General features: G+C 40.3%; 1 protein-coding gene across 5 annotated transcripts in view; it reads right to left on the bottom strand.

Annotated features, from left to right (window-relative positions):
* E2F3 (E2F transcription factor 3) overlaps positions 1-12,932 on the bottom strand; it is an 85,275-nt gene extending 72,343 nt beyond the window's left edge. The window contains exon 1 of one of the 5 annotated variants that reach the window (XM_056823492.1): positions 12,188-12,932. In XM_056823492.1, the coding sequence (XP_056679470.1) occupies positions 12,188-12,556 (369 nt within the window). In that variant the 5' untranslated portion in view covers positions 12,557-12,932. Of the gene's footprint in view, positions 1-10,826; positions 11,132-12,187 lie in introns of those variants that run through there. The other 4 variants (XM_056823493.1, XM_001366874.4, XM_056823495.1 and 1 more) reach the window with 4 other exon arrangements.
* Positions 12,933-22,039: the final 9,107 nt, after the last annotated feature.

Raw genomic sequence — 22,039 nt, 5'->3', positions numbered from 1 at the left:
ATCCATCCATCTAGACTAGGTCTCCCCATCTCTCCCAAGCTGGATGTACAGTGGCCACTCAGCCCAACCCTACTACTAACCAGCAGGGGGGCTCTAACCTGCTGTTTCCAGCCTGGGCAGTCGTACTCCTCTTCAGGCTGCTCAGTGGCTCTGCTCTGGGGGCTGACCATACTGATGCCTGACTTGGTGCAGACACCCTCCTGGCTTAGCCCACTGCAACCTGAAATTCCCAAACTCAAGAGATCCTCACCAGCCTCAGCCTTCTTAGTAGCAATAAAAATCTAAACATCACAATTCTTTTTAGCAAAACTTGACTAGCCTCCAATGTTTAAAACGCAGATCCAAACTCTTTTGGCTCCCACTTGACTCAATTTCTTTCGGTTCTTCCTCTGAAAGGCCTCTCAAGATTCACCCTTCTCCAATCCCACTGTCCTCACCCTAATCCACATCATTTTACCATTACTAGTCTGGATGGCTCCAATAATAGCCCCACTCTTCTTGGTTTCCAGTAAGATCTGCACAGTGCCACTGTTAATTTTACTAAACACTGTTTTCATCATGTCCTATTCAAAAATATGTCAATGAAGGCCCAATACTGCCTGTCAGAACAATTTAGTGGTTTTCTTAAACACTGTACTAGGCTCTATTGGGGGTGGGTGGGAAGTCTACAATGTAGTCTCTCTCTAACAAATTATAGACTATATAATTTTATATATACATATATATGATATGCATATAGCTTAGTTGTATGGTTGATTCATTAGTACTTAAGTCTTGATTATAAACACTTTGGGGTAAGACGGGCTCTATTTCATATCCCTACAAAGAAAGCGCTCAATATTTACTTGGTGCCATTGAGGATGATGTGCCCGGTCTCAAAAGGAGTCATTTTCTACCAGAATTATTATCAAAGTCACAGGCTATTGATGTTAAAAGTTGCACATTAAATATTGTTAAAACAGTCAGCTCTGGTTTGTGGAAAGATCATTGGCTCAATTGGAGTTCAGAAGACCCAGTTCAAGAAAGTGTGACCTTGGTTAAGTCACTTCAGTGCCTGAAACCTCACTTACCTTATCTGTAAGATGGGAATATGATTTTCAATACCTAGCCTTATACAGCAGCTATGATGTAATAAACACCCAATTACTTTAGAAACCATAAAACCCACAAAAATATATCATTATTACTAGAATGCAAGAAGTCAACCATTTCATCATTTTGCCTTGTGGAGAAATTATGGATTAATTTGTATGAAAGAATTCCCAACATTGTTTAACATCATTGTCTGAGCCAGGTTTTCCTTGTCCAGTGTTACCACACATAGGCAAGGAAAGAAGGGAGAGCGGCCATCACCCATTTTAGTAGAATGGCTCTGGGCAGGGCTGCTCTAATCTACACTCCTGGTTCTCTGTAGAAACCAAAGGAGGCAAAAATAGGGAAGAGAAAAGGGACCAGGAACACTCTACAACAGTGGTTCTACAGCAAATCATTTTCTCCATTTCTTTATACCAAAAATCAGTGCATAGAAGATGTTTTTCTTATAAGTGAGAAAATGTTTCAAAAGTAAAGTACATAAGCTTTTTCATCAGAAGACATGAATTTTAAAATGATCTCTGAAACTCACCAGGGGTGTACCTGTGGGCAAGTCTATCCTAGGCCTCAGTTTCTCATCTGTAAAATAACGATGTTAAATTAGATGGTCTTTGAGGTACTTTCTAATCCTATCCAAAGGAATCTCTCTAGGATAGGAGGTTTTGACCTTTTTTTGGGTCATGGATTCCTATGGGAGTCTGGTGAAATCTATGGATCCTTCCTCAGGATGTTTTTAAAATGCATAAAATACCTAAGATTGCAAAGGATATTAGTTATATTAAAATACAGTCATCAAAATATAAAAAGGTATAATACAAGTTCACAGATCTTGGGGAAGAATCCCTGTTCTAAAGGTCACTAGGCATAAACAATGGCTGAGAGAAGGCCAGGATGAAGACTGTTTCCTCCACACGCAGGAGGATAGCTGATCACACTCGAAAACTCAAAAAGGTAGAAATCTGGCTTAAAGAGAATGCTGTGCTCACCATTATCAAACTGCTATTTGAGGCCCATAAGACCCTACAATAAAAGTGTTACCTTGCGCAGAGCCATTCTCCCTATCTGTGGGTGGATGGCAATTTTCCCTTCTTTCTTTCTAAATCCCCAGCACCCTCAATTGCAAGCATAGCTGGCAGCAAAGTAATAACTTAGGGAAGGAGCTGCTAGAAGAAAATCTGGCTTAGGCGGTGCTGCTAAAAAAGAAGGAAGAATAAGAGTCACTATCCATCCACCTCCAATTTCACCAGTTTCCTTTTCCAATGAAATCGCAGGCACCGTCTCTGCAAGTTCTTGGTCCCTGCCTCTTGTTCAGACTGCAGTTATCCATAGGGTTTTCTTGGTAAGGATACTGGAGTGGTTTGCCATTTTTTTCCTTCATTGGATTATTTTATCAGGTAGTCAGAAATTAAGTGACTAGCCCAGCCACATAAGTGTCTGAGGCCACATTTGAACACAGGTCTTCCTGACTCCGGACCTAGCACTGTATTCACTGTACCACCTAGCTGCTTCCTTGGGGCCCTGTCTAAAAATTATCATATAAATAAAGCAAACAAAAAAATATTTTATTTGATCGTACTTTTTTTTTTTAAACCCTTATCTTCTGTCTTGTAATCAATACTGTGTATTGGTTCCAAGGTAGAAGAGTGGTAAGGGCTAGGCAGTGGGGGTCAAGTGACTTGCCCAGGGTCACACAGCTGGGAAGTGTCTGAGGCCACATTTGAACCCAGGACCTCCAGTCTCTAGGCCTGACTCTCAACCCACTGAGCTACCCAGCTGCCCCCTGATTGTACTTTTAAGGACCCCCTGGTCCAAAATCATACTTGAGAATAGATCTGGTACTGGAAGGAACATAGGATCATCTACTTCAAATCCTCATTTTATATATGAGGAAATGGAGGACTCATCATGTAGGTAGTAAGTAGAAGAGCCTGGATTTGAATACAAGTTGTGTGACTCCACATTTGGACCCTTTCCAACGATGCAATGTTTAGGGTTTATTCTATTTTTAAGCTTTCTCAAATGTATAAAGTTATTTTAAGGAAATTAATTAGCTTTAGTTTTTAACTTGACTTTTAATTGACACTTCGACAGCCCCAAAGATCTTCCCCGTGCTAGCAGTGAGGGGTGTCTTGCTACCCAAAGCTTTTTATTGAGAAGCCCCAGAAAAGGGTTGAAAGTGCTTGTCATCAGTCATTCAAGAGGAGGATGATTCAAGGCAAAGCCTTCAGTTTTAAATTGGAGAATGTTACTCTTATGAACAAAATTTTAAAAACAACAAAAAAATACCATCCTGATTCTACTTTGAATAAAATATACTCTTCATTTTTCTAGGACTAATACTATCAAATTCACACAAAAAAGTAGCACAAAACCTGCAAATTACTCGCTATGAACAACTTGCTCAAAGTTAGTCACTCCTACTATGTTTTATTCCCTTTTACCTAGCATCTAAGTAATAAGCAACTACAATAATGCCTCAATGAGCTGGTATCCTTGGGGGAACACGATGTTCCACTGAACTGAGTTTTTTTAAAATGTATTCCCTTATGACAATTTTTAAAAAATGTAATCCTCTTTGTTGGAAAAATCTTCTAAAATATCACATTTTCCTAAACTTAAGGGACTTAATAACTGTTATTTGTAGAGTTTTAGGGTTTGTGAAATGATTGACATCCATTATCTCATTTGAAGAACTCTGGATAACTCTCTACTGAGCACTGAATGGGGGAGTCTGAAGCCCTGGGTTCCAGGTCTGGCTTTATTACTAGCTCTGGCCTTTTCCCTCAACTTTAAAATGAGAAAATGGACTGACTGAAGAGTCACTAAAGTTCTTTTCAACTCTAAAACTGTATTTAAAAATGTTTATAAGGATTGCTCTTTATATTGTACTACTCAACAGACATAGGTATTTGAGTACTCACTATGTACTTGGCACAGTAGGAGCCAAAATGAGTAAACAACAAATTTTCTACCTAGAAATTCTTCAATTTAGCACCAAAGATTTCTGTAAACTTGCTGTTCATAGCCACGTCATTTCTTCAATGACTCTCCCGAGTTCCACTGAGATCTATATTTTGTTACTGCTATACAACTGCATATCCTGACAGTTAATTCTACTCTTCTTTGGGCCATCAGTCTAGCAGTAGAATGGATGTTAGAAATTATCTAATTTGTCTTATTTTACAGGTGAGAAAACAAGAGGGTCAGAAAAGTTAACTGGCTTTCCTAGGTGAGAAAGTTAGTAAGTGAGCAGGCACAAGTTTAGGTCCTCTGTCTCTTTACTTAATTTTTACAATATTTTCAGACTACTAGGCCAGTTTTGCTTGATCTAAATTTCTCCTACAACTCTGTGGTAGCCATAGCAAATACTAGTTTTAATTTAGCAATACTTTAAAGTTTGCAAAGCCCTTTACAAATTTTATCTCATTTAAGTCTGATAGTAACCCTGGGACCCTCATTTTACAAATGAGAAAACTGAGGTAGTCAGCAGTTAAATGACTTGTTCAAAACCACAAAGTTACAATATATACCCAAGGCCAAAATTGAATTAAATGAAGTGTTCCTAATGCCAGGTCCACCTGCTCTATCCTCATAGTGCTACCTTGTTGCCATGACTACTTTATTTTATATCAATCAATCAATGGGCATTTATTAAGCATTTATGGGCTACAGCCTAAGCTAATCATTGAGGACACAAGAAGAAAAGTGAAAATCTCGGTCCTCAAGGAACTTATATTTTAATAACTAAGACATGTATTAACATAAAAAGTACATACATAATATATACAAAAATGTACATAAGTTTTGTTTTTCTTTTCCAAAGAATACACTAACCTTTTTCCAGTCACTTGTCACTAAGTCATCAATTAGATTATGAGCTCCTTGAAGGCAGGAGCTGTCTTTAGCCTTTTTATATTCCCAGTGCTTAGCCTTTTGCCTGGCACATAATAATTTAATCAATGTTTCTAGATTGATTACTTTTAATATCCTGCTTTTAAAATCTGTTGTTATGTAAATACATACATTATCTATATCTTGTTAATAGTTGTGATTTTGTGGGTATGGCAATAAACTCATGGCAACCTTCTAGCAATGCAAATCAGCAACTATTCTTGAAACTTAGTCTTAGAGAGCTACCTAGGGCACTGGAAGGTGATTGCCCAGGGAAATGCCAAGAGGCAAAACTCGGCCCCCTTCATCCTGGGATGGCGATCATTTGCTAGGTTTAGTTTTTCTCTAAATCATCACCCTGAGTAGTGCTTGGACATGAGTGGAGGCTCCCACTAAATAATGTGCTGCATCAAGCTAACCTGGGGAAGAAACAATCCTGAAGTAGAGCTTTCTAAGGAATTGCACCTGGTTATTATAGTTGCCTGCCTCCCAAATATCTCTACATGTATCTTTCTGCAAAGAAAAAAGTATACAGAATAAATACCAATTGGAGAAAAAAGGGCAGGTTATAAATATAGGTCAGTAGAGTCAGATATAGGACAACATAGTACTTGTTTTTCTTTTGGTTTAGTTTTCTTGGAGATCTATGGGATACTTAGTTACTATTACTGTCAAATACTTATGTTAATTCTTGGGGTGCACCAAAGGTCATCAGAGGCCTGGCTCTGTTTCACTTAGGCATATTCTTTTTATTTTATAAACAGCTTTCAATTATCTATCTCTTGGTTTCCAAACTTTTTTGGCCAAACACCCATATCATTAAAATATTCTGCTCATACGCTACCAATATATACATTTATTTATGAATAAATTATATTATGTATACTGCAAAATAAAAAAAAGAATGAGATAATGATGAAATATTTGATTCTAAAGCCAATAGCATTGGCGGTGGTAGAGGGAGGGAAGAAGGATTTTCCCAGTGGCATTTGCAGAGTTGGTAGAGGATAGGTACAATTGTCCTGAAGGGTAGATGCCCGACTTGGAAGGAGGCTGAGGGCTTGCACGGTTAAGGGGGGACCAGAGTGGGGAAATGTTGGGAGCATAAGTGGGAGGATGATATCATTGTGCTGGAGATAAGAGCCTTGTCTGGTTTAATGAGGAGAGGTCTGGATATAGTGAGCTAAGCTCCCATGCTTCTAAAAGGGAGACCACCCAGCTCTTAGGGTCAGACTGTAGGCCCTGCTCCCCCCCCCCTCCCCCCAAGAGAGTCATGGCCATCACTGATCCAGACAAGGAAAAGAATGAATAAGCTCTGTAACCCATATTTGGTCATCAGTCCAAAGATTATAGTCTCAGAGGGTATGGAGTCCAACTCTTCCATTTTACAGATTGAAGACACTAAGTCCCAAGGAAATTGAGATTAAGTGACTTTTTTTGCTTCTCCAGGAAGCCAAATTCAAATAATTCCTCTGGAGAAAAGATTGAGACTATTTCCTTCTTAAAAGAGAAGTGAAACTTGTTTGTATTCTCCATCTCCATCATTTCTTTAACTAACCAAAAAGCCAATGATCCCATTTTTTCTCTTTCTGCACTCTGCACATACGTAATTTCCCTTCCATGTTTGTCAAGTAGACATTATTCAAGTCATTCCTTAGTGCCTCACTAAGGATCTAAGTAGTGAGGAAGCAGATACTATTAGTGGTTTCCTACATAGACTGTATTCCCACTTATTTTCCCCTTTTGGACTCATGAAAAATGATAATGCAATCTTCCCTGTTCATGCTTCTTGGAATTGGAACACACTTTTTATGCTAATAGCCATAGCTAGAAGCATTAACCCTCATGACTAGTGCCTGAAAAGAAATAATGCCAGATACAAGTAGACTAAGGAGAAAAGCCTAAAAAGACCCAATGATTTATTTACCATTATTCTGTTAGGAATGTAGCCTGCCTCCTAAATATGTCAAACCACTACAATGTATTTCTTTGAAAGTAAAAAAGTACCCAAATAAATAGTAATTGTGGGGAAAAGAAGGGCAGCCTATAAATATAGGTCAATATAGTCAGATATAGGCCAATGTAGTACTTGCTTGTTTTCTTTTGCTTTAGTGCTCATGGAATCATGGGGCACCCAGTTACTTACAAATGCTTGTATTCTTTTCATTCTTAGGGTAATGGGTGCCAAAGCTGGGAGATAACTGGGGGAGGAAAATGGGAAACAATGAGAATATGAATGTGGCACATGAAGCCAAATACAGAATATGTTATTTCTATGGTGAAAGCTATACATAATGATGCCACTAAATTCCTATGAAGATGCTTGTCAAGGGTTAATGTATAAAACGTACATTTTTTACATAGCTATGAAAATGGGCCTCCAATTGAAATCCCTGGACAGGGGGATAAAGTAAAAATGTCAAGCCATTCTATTTCTAGGTGTTATTTATTACTTACAAAGTTCCACCTCAAGACCATTTCTTCTTCTGGTTGGCTTTACATGGCACATTATTAATGTGAGCATCCACTCATGACCAAATACCACTCAGGGTGATGATTTAGAGTAAAACTAAACTAAACAATTGTTTCCTTCACACAAGCTCTTTTGCCCACACTAAAGCATTTTTAAATGTGCTTTGTTTTAGAAGATGATTACAGGGGTGCCATTTGTAATGATCACAGTGGTGCTGTTAGAGCCTGGGCACTGAATTATATTCCATTTTGGAGAGTGGAGTGACTAAAACTTCTCTCCAATCTTAAATTTGGCATCACCTACATATCTCAGCAGAAACAAGATTATTGAGTACAGAACCACAGGAGCCCAGTGTTTTTCTTTTATATTCTAGCAGGGGGGGGGAAACCCATTGAAATAGCACCTATGGTTCTCCTGCTTTAACACAGAAACTTCAAGAAATGGTTTTTTCTCCCCTTGGCAGAATATAATCAGGAGATTGCTTTGCCTAGATTAAACTACATCAGGTTTGACAGATCTTTGTCTATAGTATCTGGAATTCTCAAAATTTCTAGAATTAATGCAAAACCAGCTCATTTTCTCCTTAGCAATAAAAACAGGTTGCTTTGATTTTGGGGGGAAAGATAATGGAGTTGGGGTTTCTTTTCTTGATTATTCAAAAATGGATGCTATGATTTTTTTTTCTTCAGAACTCTTCTATATCAATCCATTCACTATCTAAATCCAGAAAATTCATGTTGGCTATAGCTAGAATAACATGATCCAAACATTACCAAAGTTGGAGGTGGAAGAGAATCAAGACAGCACAGAATCCTCTACTAGTAATCACTGGAAAATTAAGGGTGAATTGCTCTACTCAAATCTGTTAACGTTTCTGGCAAAAATGATTCAAAGCAAGGGCTGGAAGAGGTCAAGATCCATTTTTTCTTAAAACAAAGCTCAACATTCCTCTCTCATCACTGAGATAGTAGTTTAAAAATAAACAAAAAGACTAATTAGGTGGGATTATTAATCTTTTATGTTTTGATCCATTTGTTTTTAAAAAATGTTTTTCATGAAAGGCTTATATATAGCTTCATAAGATTTAAGAGTATAATACTCTTGAGGCAATGACTAGTGTCTGAGGTTGGTTTTGAACCTAAGTTGACTCTAAATCTAGTGCCCTAACCACTTCTATCTGCCACTAAAAGAAGAAAATCATTTAAATGTCTGAAGTCACCAGAACTATTTAGAACCAGAATTGATACTAGAAACAAATATATTTACCACTATAGCTACCTAGAAAATGGTTTTTGAAAATTACTCTTTTGTATACTGATGTATCACCTAGCTCTCCATTCATTTTATCTTGGTGATCCTCCTCTTTCTAATTTTGGGAGGAATGAGAGAGCCATCAAGGAGATGCTGACAGAATTGCAAAGCCAGCTAAAGACTGACTTGGTTGTTCTGATTTCCAGTCCAAAGTTTCTTCCACTATATCGTGTTATCTTTCATGAATTAAACCAGACAGTTCCAGAGATTAGGGTTTTATCTTAGCTAGTAACCAGGAGAAAAGCATTTTATTACTTTTTCTATCAAACAAATCTCAACCTAGACCTAAAAGAAAGATGCATATGGTTAGTTGTTCAAAAGTCAGGTTTGTAATATAGTGGCAAAATTATACATGGGCAAATATGCTTAAAACATGCACAAGCATGTCTTGGTCAAGTCCATGATACAATGCTATTCATAAAAGCACAGGATACTCAGGTGTATATGAGGAAATCAAGACAAACTAGGAATAGACTATACTTGCCCCCATGATAGATGACTAGTCTCTTTTTTGACTGTTAATAACTCCATTAAATATCTGCATATATCTTTGGGCAACACTCACTGTAGGAAGGACTGCAGAAGCAAAGTGCTTTTTTATTCCTAAAAAGCACATCATCCAAAGAACTGAGCTCTCTCTTAATTCTCCCATAAGACCCTATGTATCTCTTTCTTCTTAAAACCATGGTTATCCAAATGTTAACCCAATCTCCTACCTCTAAAAGCCATGTGCTTAAACAAATAGTACTATCGACAATCCCCCCCCCCAATTGTTGAGGGTCAAAGCCTGAAGCCACACCCTTTCCCCCCCTTATTACTCTCTATATTTCACAATTCTTATTTCTGCACCTTTGTACTCCATCCCCCCATCCCATTCTCATGTAAGCTCCTTGAGAACAGGGACTATTTCCAATTTTCTTTGTTATCTTCTGCTTTATTTCTAAGTAGCACATATTCCAAGATCCAAATAAGTACCCAATGCTTTGTTTATTCCTAAATAGTTCCTATTCCCAGGAACTGAATTCTATACTCCTTTAGTCAGACTTACCTATCTCCTCCCACCAACCACAGCTAACCAAACCTTAAACCTCCCCACCTCCTACTTGTAACAGCCATGTGCTTAACAAATAGTATTGTTCTTATAATTTCAGAAAATATGTTGAAAATTGTTATTACACATAACTGGGAAATATCTTTAAATACAAATTTTAAAAAATGGAATCCAATCCCCTCCAATTGTTCAGGGGTGAGATTTCCAGTTTTCTTTACCTTCACTGCCTAACACAATGCCTGGCACATATAGGAGATTAGTAAATTATCGCTGGATTGGATTCAGCTCATTTATTGATTATCCTATCTATTTCCCTAGAAGAAGTAGCTAAAAATTTGGGTTTCCTGCCATGGCTTTGATACTGGGGAGCTGTGTGACCTTGGTAAAGTCACTTTTATGTTCCTGAGACAGAGCTTTCTCATCTGTAAAATGGAGATGTTTTGCATTCCTCGATTTGACCATTTGTGAGAAATATCCTATATAATGTAGCCTATACATAATGTCTCACCAGATGGGGGAGGGAAGGTGTAAAGGAAGGGATTGAGGGTATAAGAAAGGCTTTCTAAAAGTATCCAGATGAAATCACTACTCCCTAAAGCATCATTCCAAGAGACCCTTTATAAGGGGGAATGGGGCAACAGAGGGGAAGAGGGTCACACAGAGCAGGGCACTTGACACACTCATACTCCTAGCCTGCGGAAGACTAAAGAGCTAAACACAAGTGGGAAGCCCCCTCCCCTTTTCTCAGCTGGATACCCACCGGTCCTTTAAAACAAATGCCCACACCTCCCTCCCATCCACCCCCTTCCTATGGGCAAATACTCCCTAGGAGGCCAGGGCATTGAGTTAGTTAGATTTTTCTTGCTTACTCATTTCCCTCCCGCACCCAACCCGCTTTCCCTCCTACCCCACCCCCCCGAGCCCAGCTCAACCTCCTCCCCCGAGCTCCGGCCCAGCCTCGAAGGGGGGCCCAGGCGGCGCGCTGCCCCGGCCTCGCCCGCCACTGACCTGCTGCTGGAGGGGCATTTCCGAACCAACCCCGGCCGCGCGGACTGCTGCGGGGGCTGCGGGGCACAGAGCACTGCCCGGGCTGGAGGGGCCGGGAGAGCCGAGGCAAGTGCTTAGGGCGCGGGGCGCCGGGAGCGGCGTTCGGGGGCAGACAGGAGGGGATCCCTGACTGTCCCAGGCCGGGGAGCAGTAGCAGTGGAGGAAGTGGGTGCCCCCTCTCCCCCGCCAGCGCTCCCTCCCGCCGCCGCCGCCGCCGCCTCCTCCTCCTCCTCCCCAGTCACAGGCGCGTCCTCGGCGCACGTGTGCGAAACGTCACCGGCGGGTCCCGGAGAGAGGGACAGACCGTGGCCGGCGGGACGGGAACCTAGGCTGCCCCCGCCCCCTCAGCAGGCAGGGAGGCGGGGAGGGGGGGCAGGGCGGGGAAGGAAGGGGCAAGGAGGAGGGGGGGGCAGGGTCAAGGGCAGGCCCAGGGCTCAACCAAGAAGGCCGGGGCGGCTGGGCCACGCGGGTGCTGCCACGATGTGCCCCAGCCGGCTGCACCAGCACCTTCCCCCCCACCCCCCAAACGCATACACCCCACCCCCACACGGCGCTATCCTTCCCGCGCCGCCTCCCCCAATCCTCGACTCTCCTCCTCCTCCTCCAGTTTCTTTGTTGCAGGGAGTTACAGATCCCAAAATGTCTTAAGCGCGAGGCAGCCAAAGCCCGCGATTGCCGGGTGTTCAGCCCCCACCTCCTCCCCACCTTCCACCAGGAACCCCCACCCCCTCCAGGCCTTCTCCGAGAGCCCCAGGTCAAATGGAGCTACAGGCCTGATGGTAGGGGTGTTGAGAACTGGACAAGCCTCTTGTCAATGTCCCAAATCTCTCTTAGTTTTTCCCTCTTGCAACAGCCCCCCCCCCACACCTCACTTATTAGCTCCCTTCCCCCCAACTTCTTCTTCATCCGGGGCGTGACCCCTTCCGACGCCCTAAGAAAGAGGAAGCTTCGGGTTTTTTGGGGGGGTGGGGTACGGGTTGTGGAAAAAGTGAAGAGAGAAAGGATCTGGGGAGGAGGGGGCATGAAAAGTTTTCCCGTGTTTCACGTCGTTGGTGCAAAGGCGATCCACGATGTTCCCCGGGAAGTGGGAGCTAGAAATGGGGCCAGCGGTAAAGAGCCTCTAACAATAAATCCCTGACCCTCTGGGGCAACAGCTGAAACCCAACAATGCAGCCCACCAAGCCCCAGTACTTTAGGGAGGGAGCAGAGGGAGCCCCGTATTTCACCCTAAGTCCTGGACATGCCCATATGCCTATCCCATCTCGGCCTGGGAAGGTCGGTGGGGGTGGAGGATGGATTGGGGTGGGGGGTGGGGGTATTACCGGAGGGCCGCCACCGCCGCCTCGTCCTAAGGCTGGTTGCTGTTGCAGCAGCCCGGCTCGGCTGGAGGGTCCGTGCGGGGTGGAGTAGAGGAGGCTGCCGGCGGTCTGCTCCACGCCGGGAACATTAGTGTGCTGGGGGCCGGCGGCGGCACCCCCACTTTGGAGGGAGGAGGAACAGGAGGTGGTGGTAGTGTTCGTGGTGAGGATCTGGATGTAAGTGCCGGGGGCGGCGGCGGGGAAGCCCGGGCTGGCCAGCAATGCCCTTTTGTCCATGGAGGCTGCAGCGGCGGCGGCGGCGGCGGCCGCCCCCTCCCCACCCCCGGCGGTCACCAGGAACTGCTCCAGGGCGGGTTGAATCCCCTTTCTCATCTCTTGCGCGTGCTCTTTTTTTTATTGCTCTAATTATTTATAATGGTTTTTTTTTCAATTTCTTTATTATTTTCAGTCGGAGTTTCCCGGTCTCTCCTCCGCCTTCTCTCCTCCCCGCCGGGGCGCTTCCAAGCCCCCTTTCTCTCTCTTTTTTTCTTTTTATTTCTCCGCAATGCACGGGCCCTGGGGGCCAAAAATAATCAGGGCTCCGGAGAGAGGAGGGTCCCGGCAGCACAGATATCGGACCGTGAGGGGGGATGGAGGCGGCGGAGGCAGCCGATGCAACGGATTGCGAGGAGACGGCGGCAGCCCCGGTGCTGCGGCCGGCAGCTGAAAAATGGCTCCAGGAAGCTGCTGCTGACAATGAATGAAGGGATACGGTTTACGCGCCAAGGTCCTCCCGCGAAACTCGGATTTCCCGCCGGCTTTTCAAATCACATCTGCATACCTCCGCCCAGTAGCCGGCCCCTGGCTGTCTCCACAGCCCATTGGTCTCCTCACCCCCCGCCACATCCCCAATCACAGAGCCCAGCCGGGGCCCTCAAGACTCTCATTGGCCAGGGTGCATCACGGTTACCGAGGCGACAGGGGTTTGATTTGCATACGTAGCTTCTATTGGTTGCGTGCTAAGGAGATTTTTTTTTTCTTTGCCTTTTCTGGCTTCAGTTCACCCCGCCCAGAAGAGACCCTTCCCGATCCAAGCCCTACCCCTTTCCCGCCCCGCCCCTCCAGCTCCGCTGACCTAGGATGAGAAGTAGGGATCAGGGGATTGTGTGCGAGGCTAAGGAACAAGTTTCATTTTTGCAGATTTCCAAGGTGACCGGGAGGACAGCTCGGATACTCGTTTTTTTTTTTCCCACCGGAGACCGTAATAAATGAGCAACAGCGGGAGATTCATCCAACCCAACACACGTGCTATTTGCAAGTTAGACCATGTGGACGATACATGACAGGTGGGAGTGAGAGCCCTTTAAACCCTGGGTCGCCTTTCTCCTTCCTGAAACTCAATCAATGCCGCAGCAGGAGTTGATCATGAGGCAGAAGCTGACAGACAGAAGCATGTGGGCATATAGAATCGTGGGGGCAGAAGGTTCAGCGGACATTATGCCGGGACTTTTTACTTAATATTCAAGATGCTTCCCAGATATCTTCATTTTTAACGTGAATTGTGTTTAAATTAGAACCAAGTCTGAATATTTTGCAAAATAAAATTTTATTATATTGTTTGCAGGATGGCAGACATCTTCTTTTGACACATGAGCTCATGTTGTAGTTAATCAGTACCAGCTTAAGAAGGCTGATACTCAAATGCCAAACCTAGCCAGGCAGTAATCTAAGGAAGTACTGTGCACACACCATTATGACGTTGTATTCCCAGGGAACATTGCACCTTGGGACTCTGATGTTTTGTAATTGTTTTACCTCGTAGGAGTTATAGGGAAGTTCTCACTTTGAAAAGAGTCTTTAGACAGTTATAAATTCCAAAAAGCCCTTCTGAGGGTTAAAAATAAGAGAATAAAACTAAAAAATGTCATTTGAAAATATCACTATTCTGCCATTAAAATAACTTCTGCATAAATAAAAAGATTTATGGGTATCAGAATTGAATGGTATCTTATGTAATGATGCACGAAATGCTTGGGCCATCCTGTTGTCAATGGAAGATCAAAGATGTTTGAGGTATATTTCTGCAAACATCATTTTATATTTAAAGTGTTTAGAATGATCAAAGGACCTATTTATGCACTTAGTAGTACTAAATGCTAATTGAGTACAATCTAGATCATGCTTTTTTTTTTTTTAGATTGAACATGTGAGTTCAGTGATATATGGAACTCCCAGAGGGAAAAAACTCCTTTGAACAATGCAGAATAACACAAGGACTGCTCAGCAATTTAAAGTCTTAGAGAATTGCCTACTTAGAGGTTAAGTGATTTACCCAAGGTCACAGAGATTGAAATACAGGTTTTCCTGACTCAAGGGTGGGTCCTCTATCTGCTTCATCATGTCTGCTTTTTAGATCTTTATAAGACTTAAAAAGAAAGACAAAAAACCCTCCCTTCCCTCTTAGAATCAGTGCTGTGTATAGATAGAACTATAAGGGATAGGTAATGAGTGTTAAGTGACTTTCCTAGGGATACACATCTAGTAAGTGTCTAAGGCCAGATCCATACCCAGGACCTCCCATCTCTAAACCTGGCTCTCAATCCACTGAATCACCTCGCTGCTCTATTTGGGCTTTTTTTGGCAAAGATCCTAGAGTGCTTTACCATTTTCTCCTCCAGCTCATTTTACAGATGAGGAAACTGAGGTAAATAGGGTTAAGTGACTCTTCAAGGATCACACAGATAATGTTGGAGGCCAAATTGAACTAAGATCTTTTTCTTTCCTTTTTAAATTTATTTATTTAATTAATTAATTTAGAATATTTTCCATGGTTACATGATTCATGCTCTTTCTCTCTCCTCCTCCTTCTGTGGCCAATGAGCAATTCAACTGTGTTTTACATATATCATTGATGAAGACCTTTTTCCATATTATTAATATTTGCAAGAGTGATCATTTAGAGTTTACATCCCCAATCGTATCCCCATAGAACCATATGATCAAGCAAATGTTTTTCTTCTGTGTTTCTACTCCCACAGTTCTTTCTCTGAATTTGGATAGTTCCTTTCCCAATATTTTGGAGGCACACTTACTTTCCCCCAGGGGCTTCAGTCTTTGGTCTCATATAATTTCTACAAGGCATTGCTCTCACAACATTTACATCTAAATACAAATTGCTGCTGGATGACTTATTCTATCAACTACCAATGGACTGGCTCCTGAAGCTTGCTTCTTTATTGTTGGTGCTGGACAGGCTGTAAAACCTAAATGGACTAAAGTTCTAGGCCTTGGGTGACTTCTCTCCTGAACTATCAAAAGTCATAGCCTCCAATCTACTTCACCTAAAATGAGAGAACAAATGCTGAGGCAAAGAACTATGGAATTCTTGACTTCACAGTGATAGGAAGACAAGCACCCATCACATAACTGCATATGCATTGATGTGAATAAAATAAGGAAGACCTGAGTTTGACCACTACCTTAGACATTTACCGGTGTGTGAATCTAGGCAGGAATCATCATTTCTCAGCCTCAGTTTCATCTTAGCTAGCAAATGTCTCAGGTCAAATTTGAACTCAGGTCTTCCTAACTCCAGGCCTGGCTCTCTATTGTGCCATTCCTGTGGGGAAAGTTAAATTTAATTTTTCAGTTAAATAGGATTAAGCTGTGATTTGATGTCAGCAGGAAATCTGAAGCTAAAATTGAATCACTATTCAGTATTGAATAAGGACTTTTCAATGGATTAAGTTTCTTCACCTTGGTAGAACAGATAACTTAGGACAAGATTTAAAAAAAAACACCAACCAAAAAACCAAAAGCAATAAAACCATAGTATTTTAATTGTATTTCTTTTTTAATAATTTTTTTCTAGATTACATGTCAAATGTCAATATAATTTCTTAATATTCATTTTCCAATATTTTATAATCCATGTTCTTTCTCCCACTCCTCCCCACCAAGAAAGCAGGTAATATGATATAGATTGTACATATATTATCACATAATATATATTTCCATGTTCATGTTGCTATGAAAGAGACATTGCTTACACTAGAAAAAATTCATGGAGGAAATCAAGTAAAGAATATGTTTCAATTCGCATTCAGATTTTGCCCCTTCTCTGGCAATGGATATCCTTTTTTTGTCATAAGTTTCTTGGAATTGCCCTGGATCTTTGTCATGTTGATAATATTTTAAGTTATTCATAATTGATTATCATATAATATTGTTGTTGTCATTGTATACAACTTTCTCCTGATTCTGCTTCACTTTGCATTACTTCATATAAGACTTTCCAGGGTTTTTTGTGATTAGCTTTTTGTCCTTTCTTATGGCACAATAGTATTCCATCACCATTAAATACCATAGTTTGTTCAGCCATTCCCCAATTGATGGACATCCTTTCAGTTTCCAGGTCTTTGCCACTACAAAAAGTGCTGCTATAAATGTTTATGTTCAGGTAGGTTTTTTCCCCCCTTTCTTTAATCTCTTTGGGTTATAGACCTAGGAGTGGTATTACTGGGTCAAAGAATATGTATAGTTTTATGCCCCTTTGGGCATGGTTCCGGATTACTCTCCAGAATGGTTGTATCAGTACACAACTCTACCAGCAGTGTATCAGTATCTCAGTTTTTCCACATCCTCTCCAGCATTTATCATTTTTCCTTTTTGTTATGTTAGCCAGTCTGATGGGTATGAGATGATACCTCAGTTAAATTGCATTTCTATCCATTTTGAATTTATATTAAAAAAAAAGAATATAGAGAAAAGAAATATCTCTAATTTGACTCTTGAAAAAAAAACACAAAAAAACCCCTTTACCCTATTATCAATTCCATGGCAGAAGAATGATAAGGGCTATGCAGTTGGGGTTAATTGACTTGCCTAATGTCACACAACTAGGAAGTATGTGAGGCCAAATTTGAACCTAGGACTTCCCATCTCCAAGGCTGACTCTCCACAATCCACCAAGCCACCTACCTGCCTTTAATTTGACTATTTCAAAATTGCCACTTTGGGATTATAGTGTGTAGCATTGTTTAAACAAGTGTTTACATGCACATTGATTTTTATATCAATTCAATTCCCAATTATCTCACCACTCAGTTATAATAGTAAAACAAAATGGTTAAGTAAAATATGAGAACCACTACTGGTAACATTCTGCACTCACTGTCTGCCACCTCTCCACTAAAACAATGGTAGTGGGTTCCATAGTCATTATCTGAAATCAATATTGATCATTTCACTTATTCTAAATTCTACTGACTTTAAGTATTGTTTTCATTCATATTATTGTAGTTTTGTATAAAATTCTCCTGGTTCTGTCTGCTTTCTTCATTCTATATCAATTCTTTATAGTTTTCTCCATGTTTCTCTGAATTCCTACCTTTAGTATGGTAGAGATTGAGAATAGAAGTTAAAAAAAATCTGATGCTTTTTAAAAGTGAAATCTCTGACCTATATGGACTGGGTGGGTTTGGATAAGTCACTTAACTTCTCAGGGTCCCCAGGCAACCAATAAAGACTAAGTTGCTGAGAAGGTGCTGTGAAACCAAGGCCCATATTGCTAGTGTCAATATTCTCATGGTGATGTATAGTGGAGTCAGAAAATAGCACTATTTCTAAAAGAATTGAAGTGGAAGATCACCACAAGGGTAGTCAGTATTTATCTGATGATAGTAGCTATGTGTAATACACATAATGAGAAATCAGTGAAGAAAAGTTACATAAATGTTATCAAAGAAATATACAGCCAGAAAAAAATATGTTAGTCATATGGGGAGAGCAAATTGTGAGTCTTTGCTCCATTAATATCCATGTAATGCCAGAAGATATAGAGTACTGCAGATTTTTGTGATAATTTGGACAAAAGATACAGGATGGAAAGGTAGGGATGATTTGTGATCTGTTTTTATGCAAAATATATCATTTCTCTGAAGTTTTATTAGACCTCGTAAAGCCATTTTGAGCAGTGTTTTTTTAATTTGTTAATTAATTTCTGGCTTGTTTTATGTCTGAGATTACATTGATGAAGGACTATATTTTTAGTTTTGTTAATTTGGTCATTTTACATTTTGGGGGGGTGATTGTTTCCTTTAAATAAAAAATTCTTACTCTGTTTCTGTGAACTTTTTTTTTAATTAAAAAAAAACCAAAACTTCCCTTGTGTCTTAGTATTGATTCTAAGACAGCAGAGCAGTAAAGGCTAGGCAATTGGGATTAAATGACTTGCCCAGGGTCACACAGTGGATTCCCTATCCACTACCATCCACTATCTTCTGACATATTGTTGGGGCTGGTTGTTTTTGTTGAAGATTAATTCAGGTATTTAGTTCTTATATTTCAATATAGTTATGTAGCCATCAAGAAATACTAAAAATAATACTATTTATTTCTTCATACTGGTTAAAGGAGCACATTTTTAAGTGATTCTTACATCAAATGCCTTCAAGGATCTCTACCCTCTGAATGCTGTGTGCTCCTCACAAGACACTACTGAGTTGAGATTCCGCTGTAAGAGCAGACACTGCCCTATCTAAATGGATCTCAGAGCCCATGCTCTGCTGTGGCCAGTGCAGCAGGTAGATGGTAAAGCAGAAACCCTAACTTCTACTCAGAAATCTAATTATTCAGTCTTTTGTTATTATTTTTCTGTAGGAATTATTTTGAAAAAAATTGTTTCACTTTTGACCTTTTGGTTACTATTTTTGTTATTTCATTTGGTGTATTTATTACTATTTATTACTATTCGGAGGCAGAGAAGAACAGAATTGTAAAAGCAATCTCCTACTCTCTCATTCTAGAATCCCAATTTTTACATGGCTTTCAGACTTATAGTCTGGGGAAGATTACTTGGGATACTTTGTCCGTACATCACAATCTAGGATTGTGGCTATGCAGAAATGTTTCTTTTCACTGGTTAGAAGGGCATGTCTTTTAGTCACTCTTCTGTCAAACACTGAATCAATCTGATTGTACTCACTACAAATTTATGGCACATAACTTCAGCTGGCCTCACACAGCTATTGAGCTTTTGCCTTCTCTGCTCTCATTGATGTCCTATCTCATTTCTCAAAGGCATTGTTACAAGCCTTTTCCTCTCCTGACACATTTCAGCTCTACCAATCTCCCTTACATTTAATGCAGATGACTTAATTTTTTACTTCATTGAACAAATTTAAACCATCTGATGTGAGATCCCTCAAACTTCTCTCCTCCATTCTCCCAAACTTCTTTGCATCATTACCCATTGTGTATTCTTTTATTTTTCAGAAGAAGAAATAGGGAGAAGGAATATGCATTTATATAGTGTCTACTACATGCCAGGAACTATTCTTTTTGTTTTACAAATAATATTTGATTTAATCATCACAACCACCCTCTGAGATAAGGCTCTTATTATCCCTATTTTAAAGAAAAGGAAACTGAGGCAAACATTTAAGTGACTTGGGTCACACAGTTAGTAAGTGACTGAGAAAGATTTGATCTCAGGTCTTCCTAGCCCTTAATCCACTGTGCCACTTACATCTACTCTTTACTAAGACTAAACTTTTGTTCAGAAACCTTAATTCATATTCCAAAACCTTCCTCAAGCAATCATTTCTTCTCTTTCCTGATTCACTGACTTCTTTCCATTCCCTACTAACTGTCAATCATAACAATTATCTTTCCTTGATGCTCCTATCCCATCCAACTACTATCCCTACTTCCCTCCCCTTCAATAATCAATGCTTCTAGTTTTTCACATCCCTCCATTTTCCTTAATTCTTTATATCTAATATATGACTCTATAAATTTACTGTAAAAATGATGATGATGTTGCTATTGTTATTGTTAGTCATTCAGTCATGTCCTACTCTTTGTGACCTAGTGGACCATATAGCATGCCAGACCTTTCTGTCCTCTACTAAATAAATATGTTGGACACTTTCTGGTCTGAGGGGTTCATCTTCCAATGTCATATCTTTTAACATGTTAATGCTGTACATGATATTTTCTTGGCAAAGATAAAAGAATAGTTTGCCATTTTCTTCTTCAGTGGATTACTTTTTTTTTTAGAACTTTTCACTATGCTTTATCTGTCTTGGGTAACCCTGCCCATAGTTTCATTGAACTATCTAAGCCTCTTCACCATGACAAGGCAGTGATCCAAGAGGAGGGGAAATTATCTATCCAAAACCAAATAAAATAACTTTTTTTTCAGTCTTTATCTACCTTGAGTTCTCTGCAAATCTGATGCTCTTGATCACTTCTTCTGGATATTCTTCTCTTGATTTCAGAGAAAATATCTTCTTTTTGTTTTTCTTCCCCCTCCAACAGTCTATTTTCTGCCTTTTCTAGATCTTCATTCCCAACGTGAGCCCTTAAAGTATACGCTCCACAATGGTCTGTCCTATGTCTTCTTTCTCCCGTGGCAATCTCATTTACTTTCTGGGAGGGTACTTTCAGTTTAATTTTATTTTCACTAGTGCCTTCCCACTTTTTCTCACCAAATTCTGACCCTTTCCCCAAGCTTAGGATTCACTTCTCTAATTCCCTGCAGAACATCTATATCTACAAGTCCCACGAGCTCCTCAAATTTAGCATGTCTCCTATCCCATTTTATTCTATTTCCTCCTCAGCCTACTTCTACTCATTGCTTTACTATTTCTTTCAGTAGCACTACCACTCCCTCAATGTTCTGTTTACAAAACCATCACTCCCTCAGGATTGTATTTGCAAAACTCAAGTGTTATCTTTTATTTTTCCTTCCATAATTTTTATTTGCAGCCAGTAGTGGTCTTATCTATTTTACCTTCACCGTATCTCTTCCTTCCTTCCCATCTTCTCTCTTCCTACTGCCATTAGCACAAGATCTTATTATTGCTTATTTAGATGGTACAATAGCTTTCTTACATATTTTCCTGACTCTATTGTCTTTCTCCTTGAACCCATTCTTCATATTACTGCAAAGTCATTTTTCTCATTCGCCACCTTTGCTCAAAACTCTTCAAAGCTCTTTATTGCCTAGTGAGTAAAGATCAAACTCCTTTGCCTTATTCTCAAGACTATCTGCAATCTGATGCCACTCTGTCTTTTCAACCTTACTGCAGGTTACTGTCTTCCATGTATTCAAGTCTCCAGTCTTAACCAACTAGTTATCTTCTGTGTATCTGCTGTCCTTTCCCAACCCTTTGCCTTTGTTTACACTGTTTCTTTTATCTGGAATTTCCTCTCACATTCCCCCCTCCCCCATACTTGTTGAATTCCTATCCAACCTTTAAAATCCCACTCAAATGTGACTTCTCCACTTCCATGATTCTTAACCTTTTTTTTTTCTTTTTGTATCACAGATCTCTTTGGCAATCTGTTGAAGACAATGAGCCCCTATTCAGAATAATATTCTTAAATGCACAAAATAAAATATATAGGATAGAAAAGGAAACCAATTATATTGAAATACATATCAAAATATTGGAATTTTTGAAAAGTCAAATACCTTTATTCTATAGTCCCTTTCCTGATCCCCTATGTGAATCTCTCATAGAAATGTTTTTTCCCTTCTTCCTTTCAAAGAATACAATGTTGTTTATCAACAATATCATTGCAATTTATAATGACTTTTTTTTCACTATACAGTGTCCCCAAAGTCTGAATGCAATCAAACTATTAAAACTTATTTAAACTGTTAATTTTTTTTAAACGGCATTTAGACTTTTGGGTCACTCTGTATTCATTTCAAGAATTCCATAAGAAGTCTTGTCATACAATTATAATTAATTACATAAGCATTAGAGGTTTACAATGTTGTTTCCTGACAACTTCCTAGTAAGGAAAGTAGAACATGTTTTCTTAACCCAGTTTGCAGAAGATGTTCAGTGAAGCTCAGAGGAG

This window comes from Monodelphis domestica, chromosome 3, assembly GCF_027887165.1.
Source record: "Monodelphis domestica isolate mMonDom1 chromosome 3, mMonDom1.pri, whole genome shotgun sequence".
In the NCBI taxonomy this organism is placed as follows: Eukaryota; Metazoa; Chordata; class Mammalia; order Didelphimorphia; family Didelphidae; genus Monodelphis; species Monodelphis domestica.
This window is presented reverse-complemented; position numbering and strand designations above follow the sequence as displayed.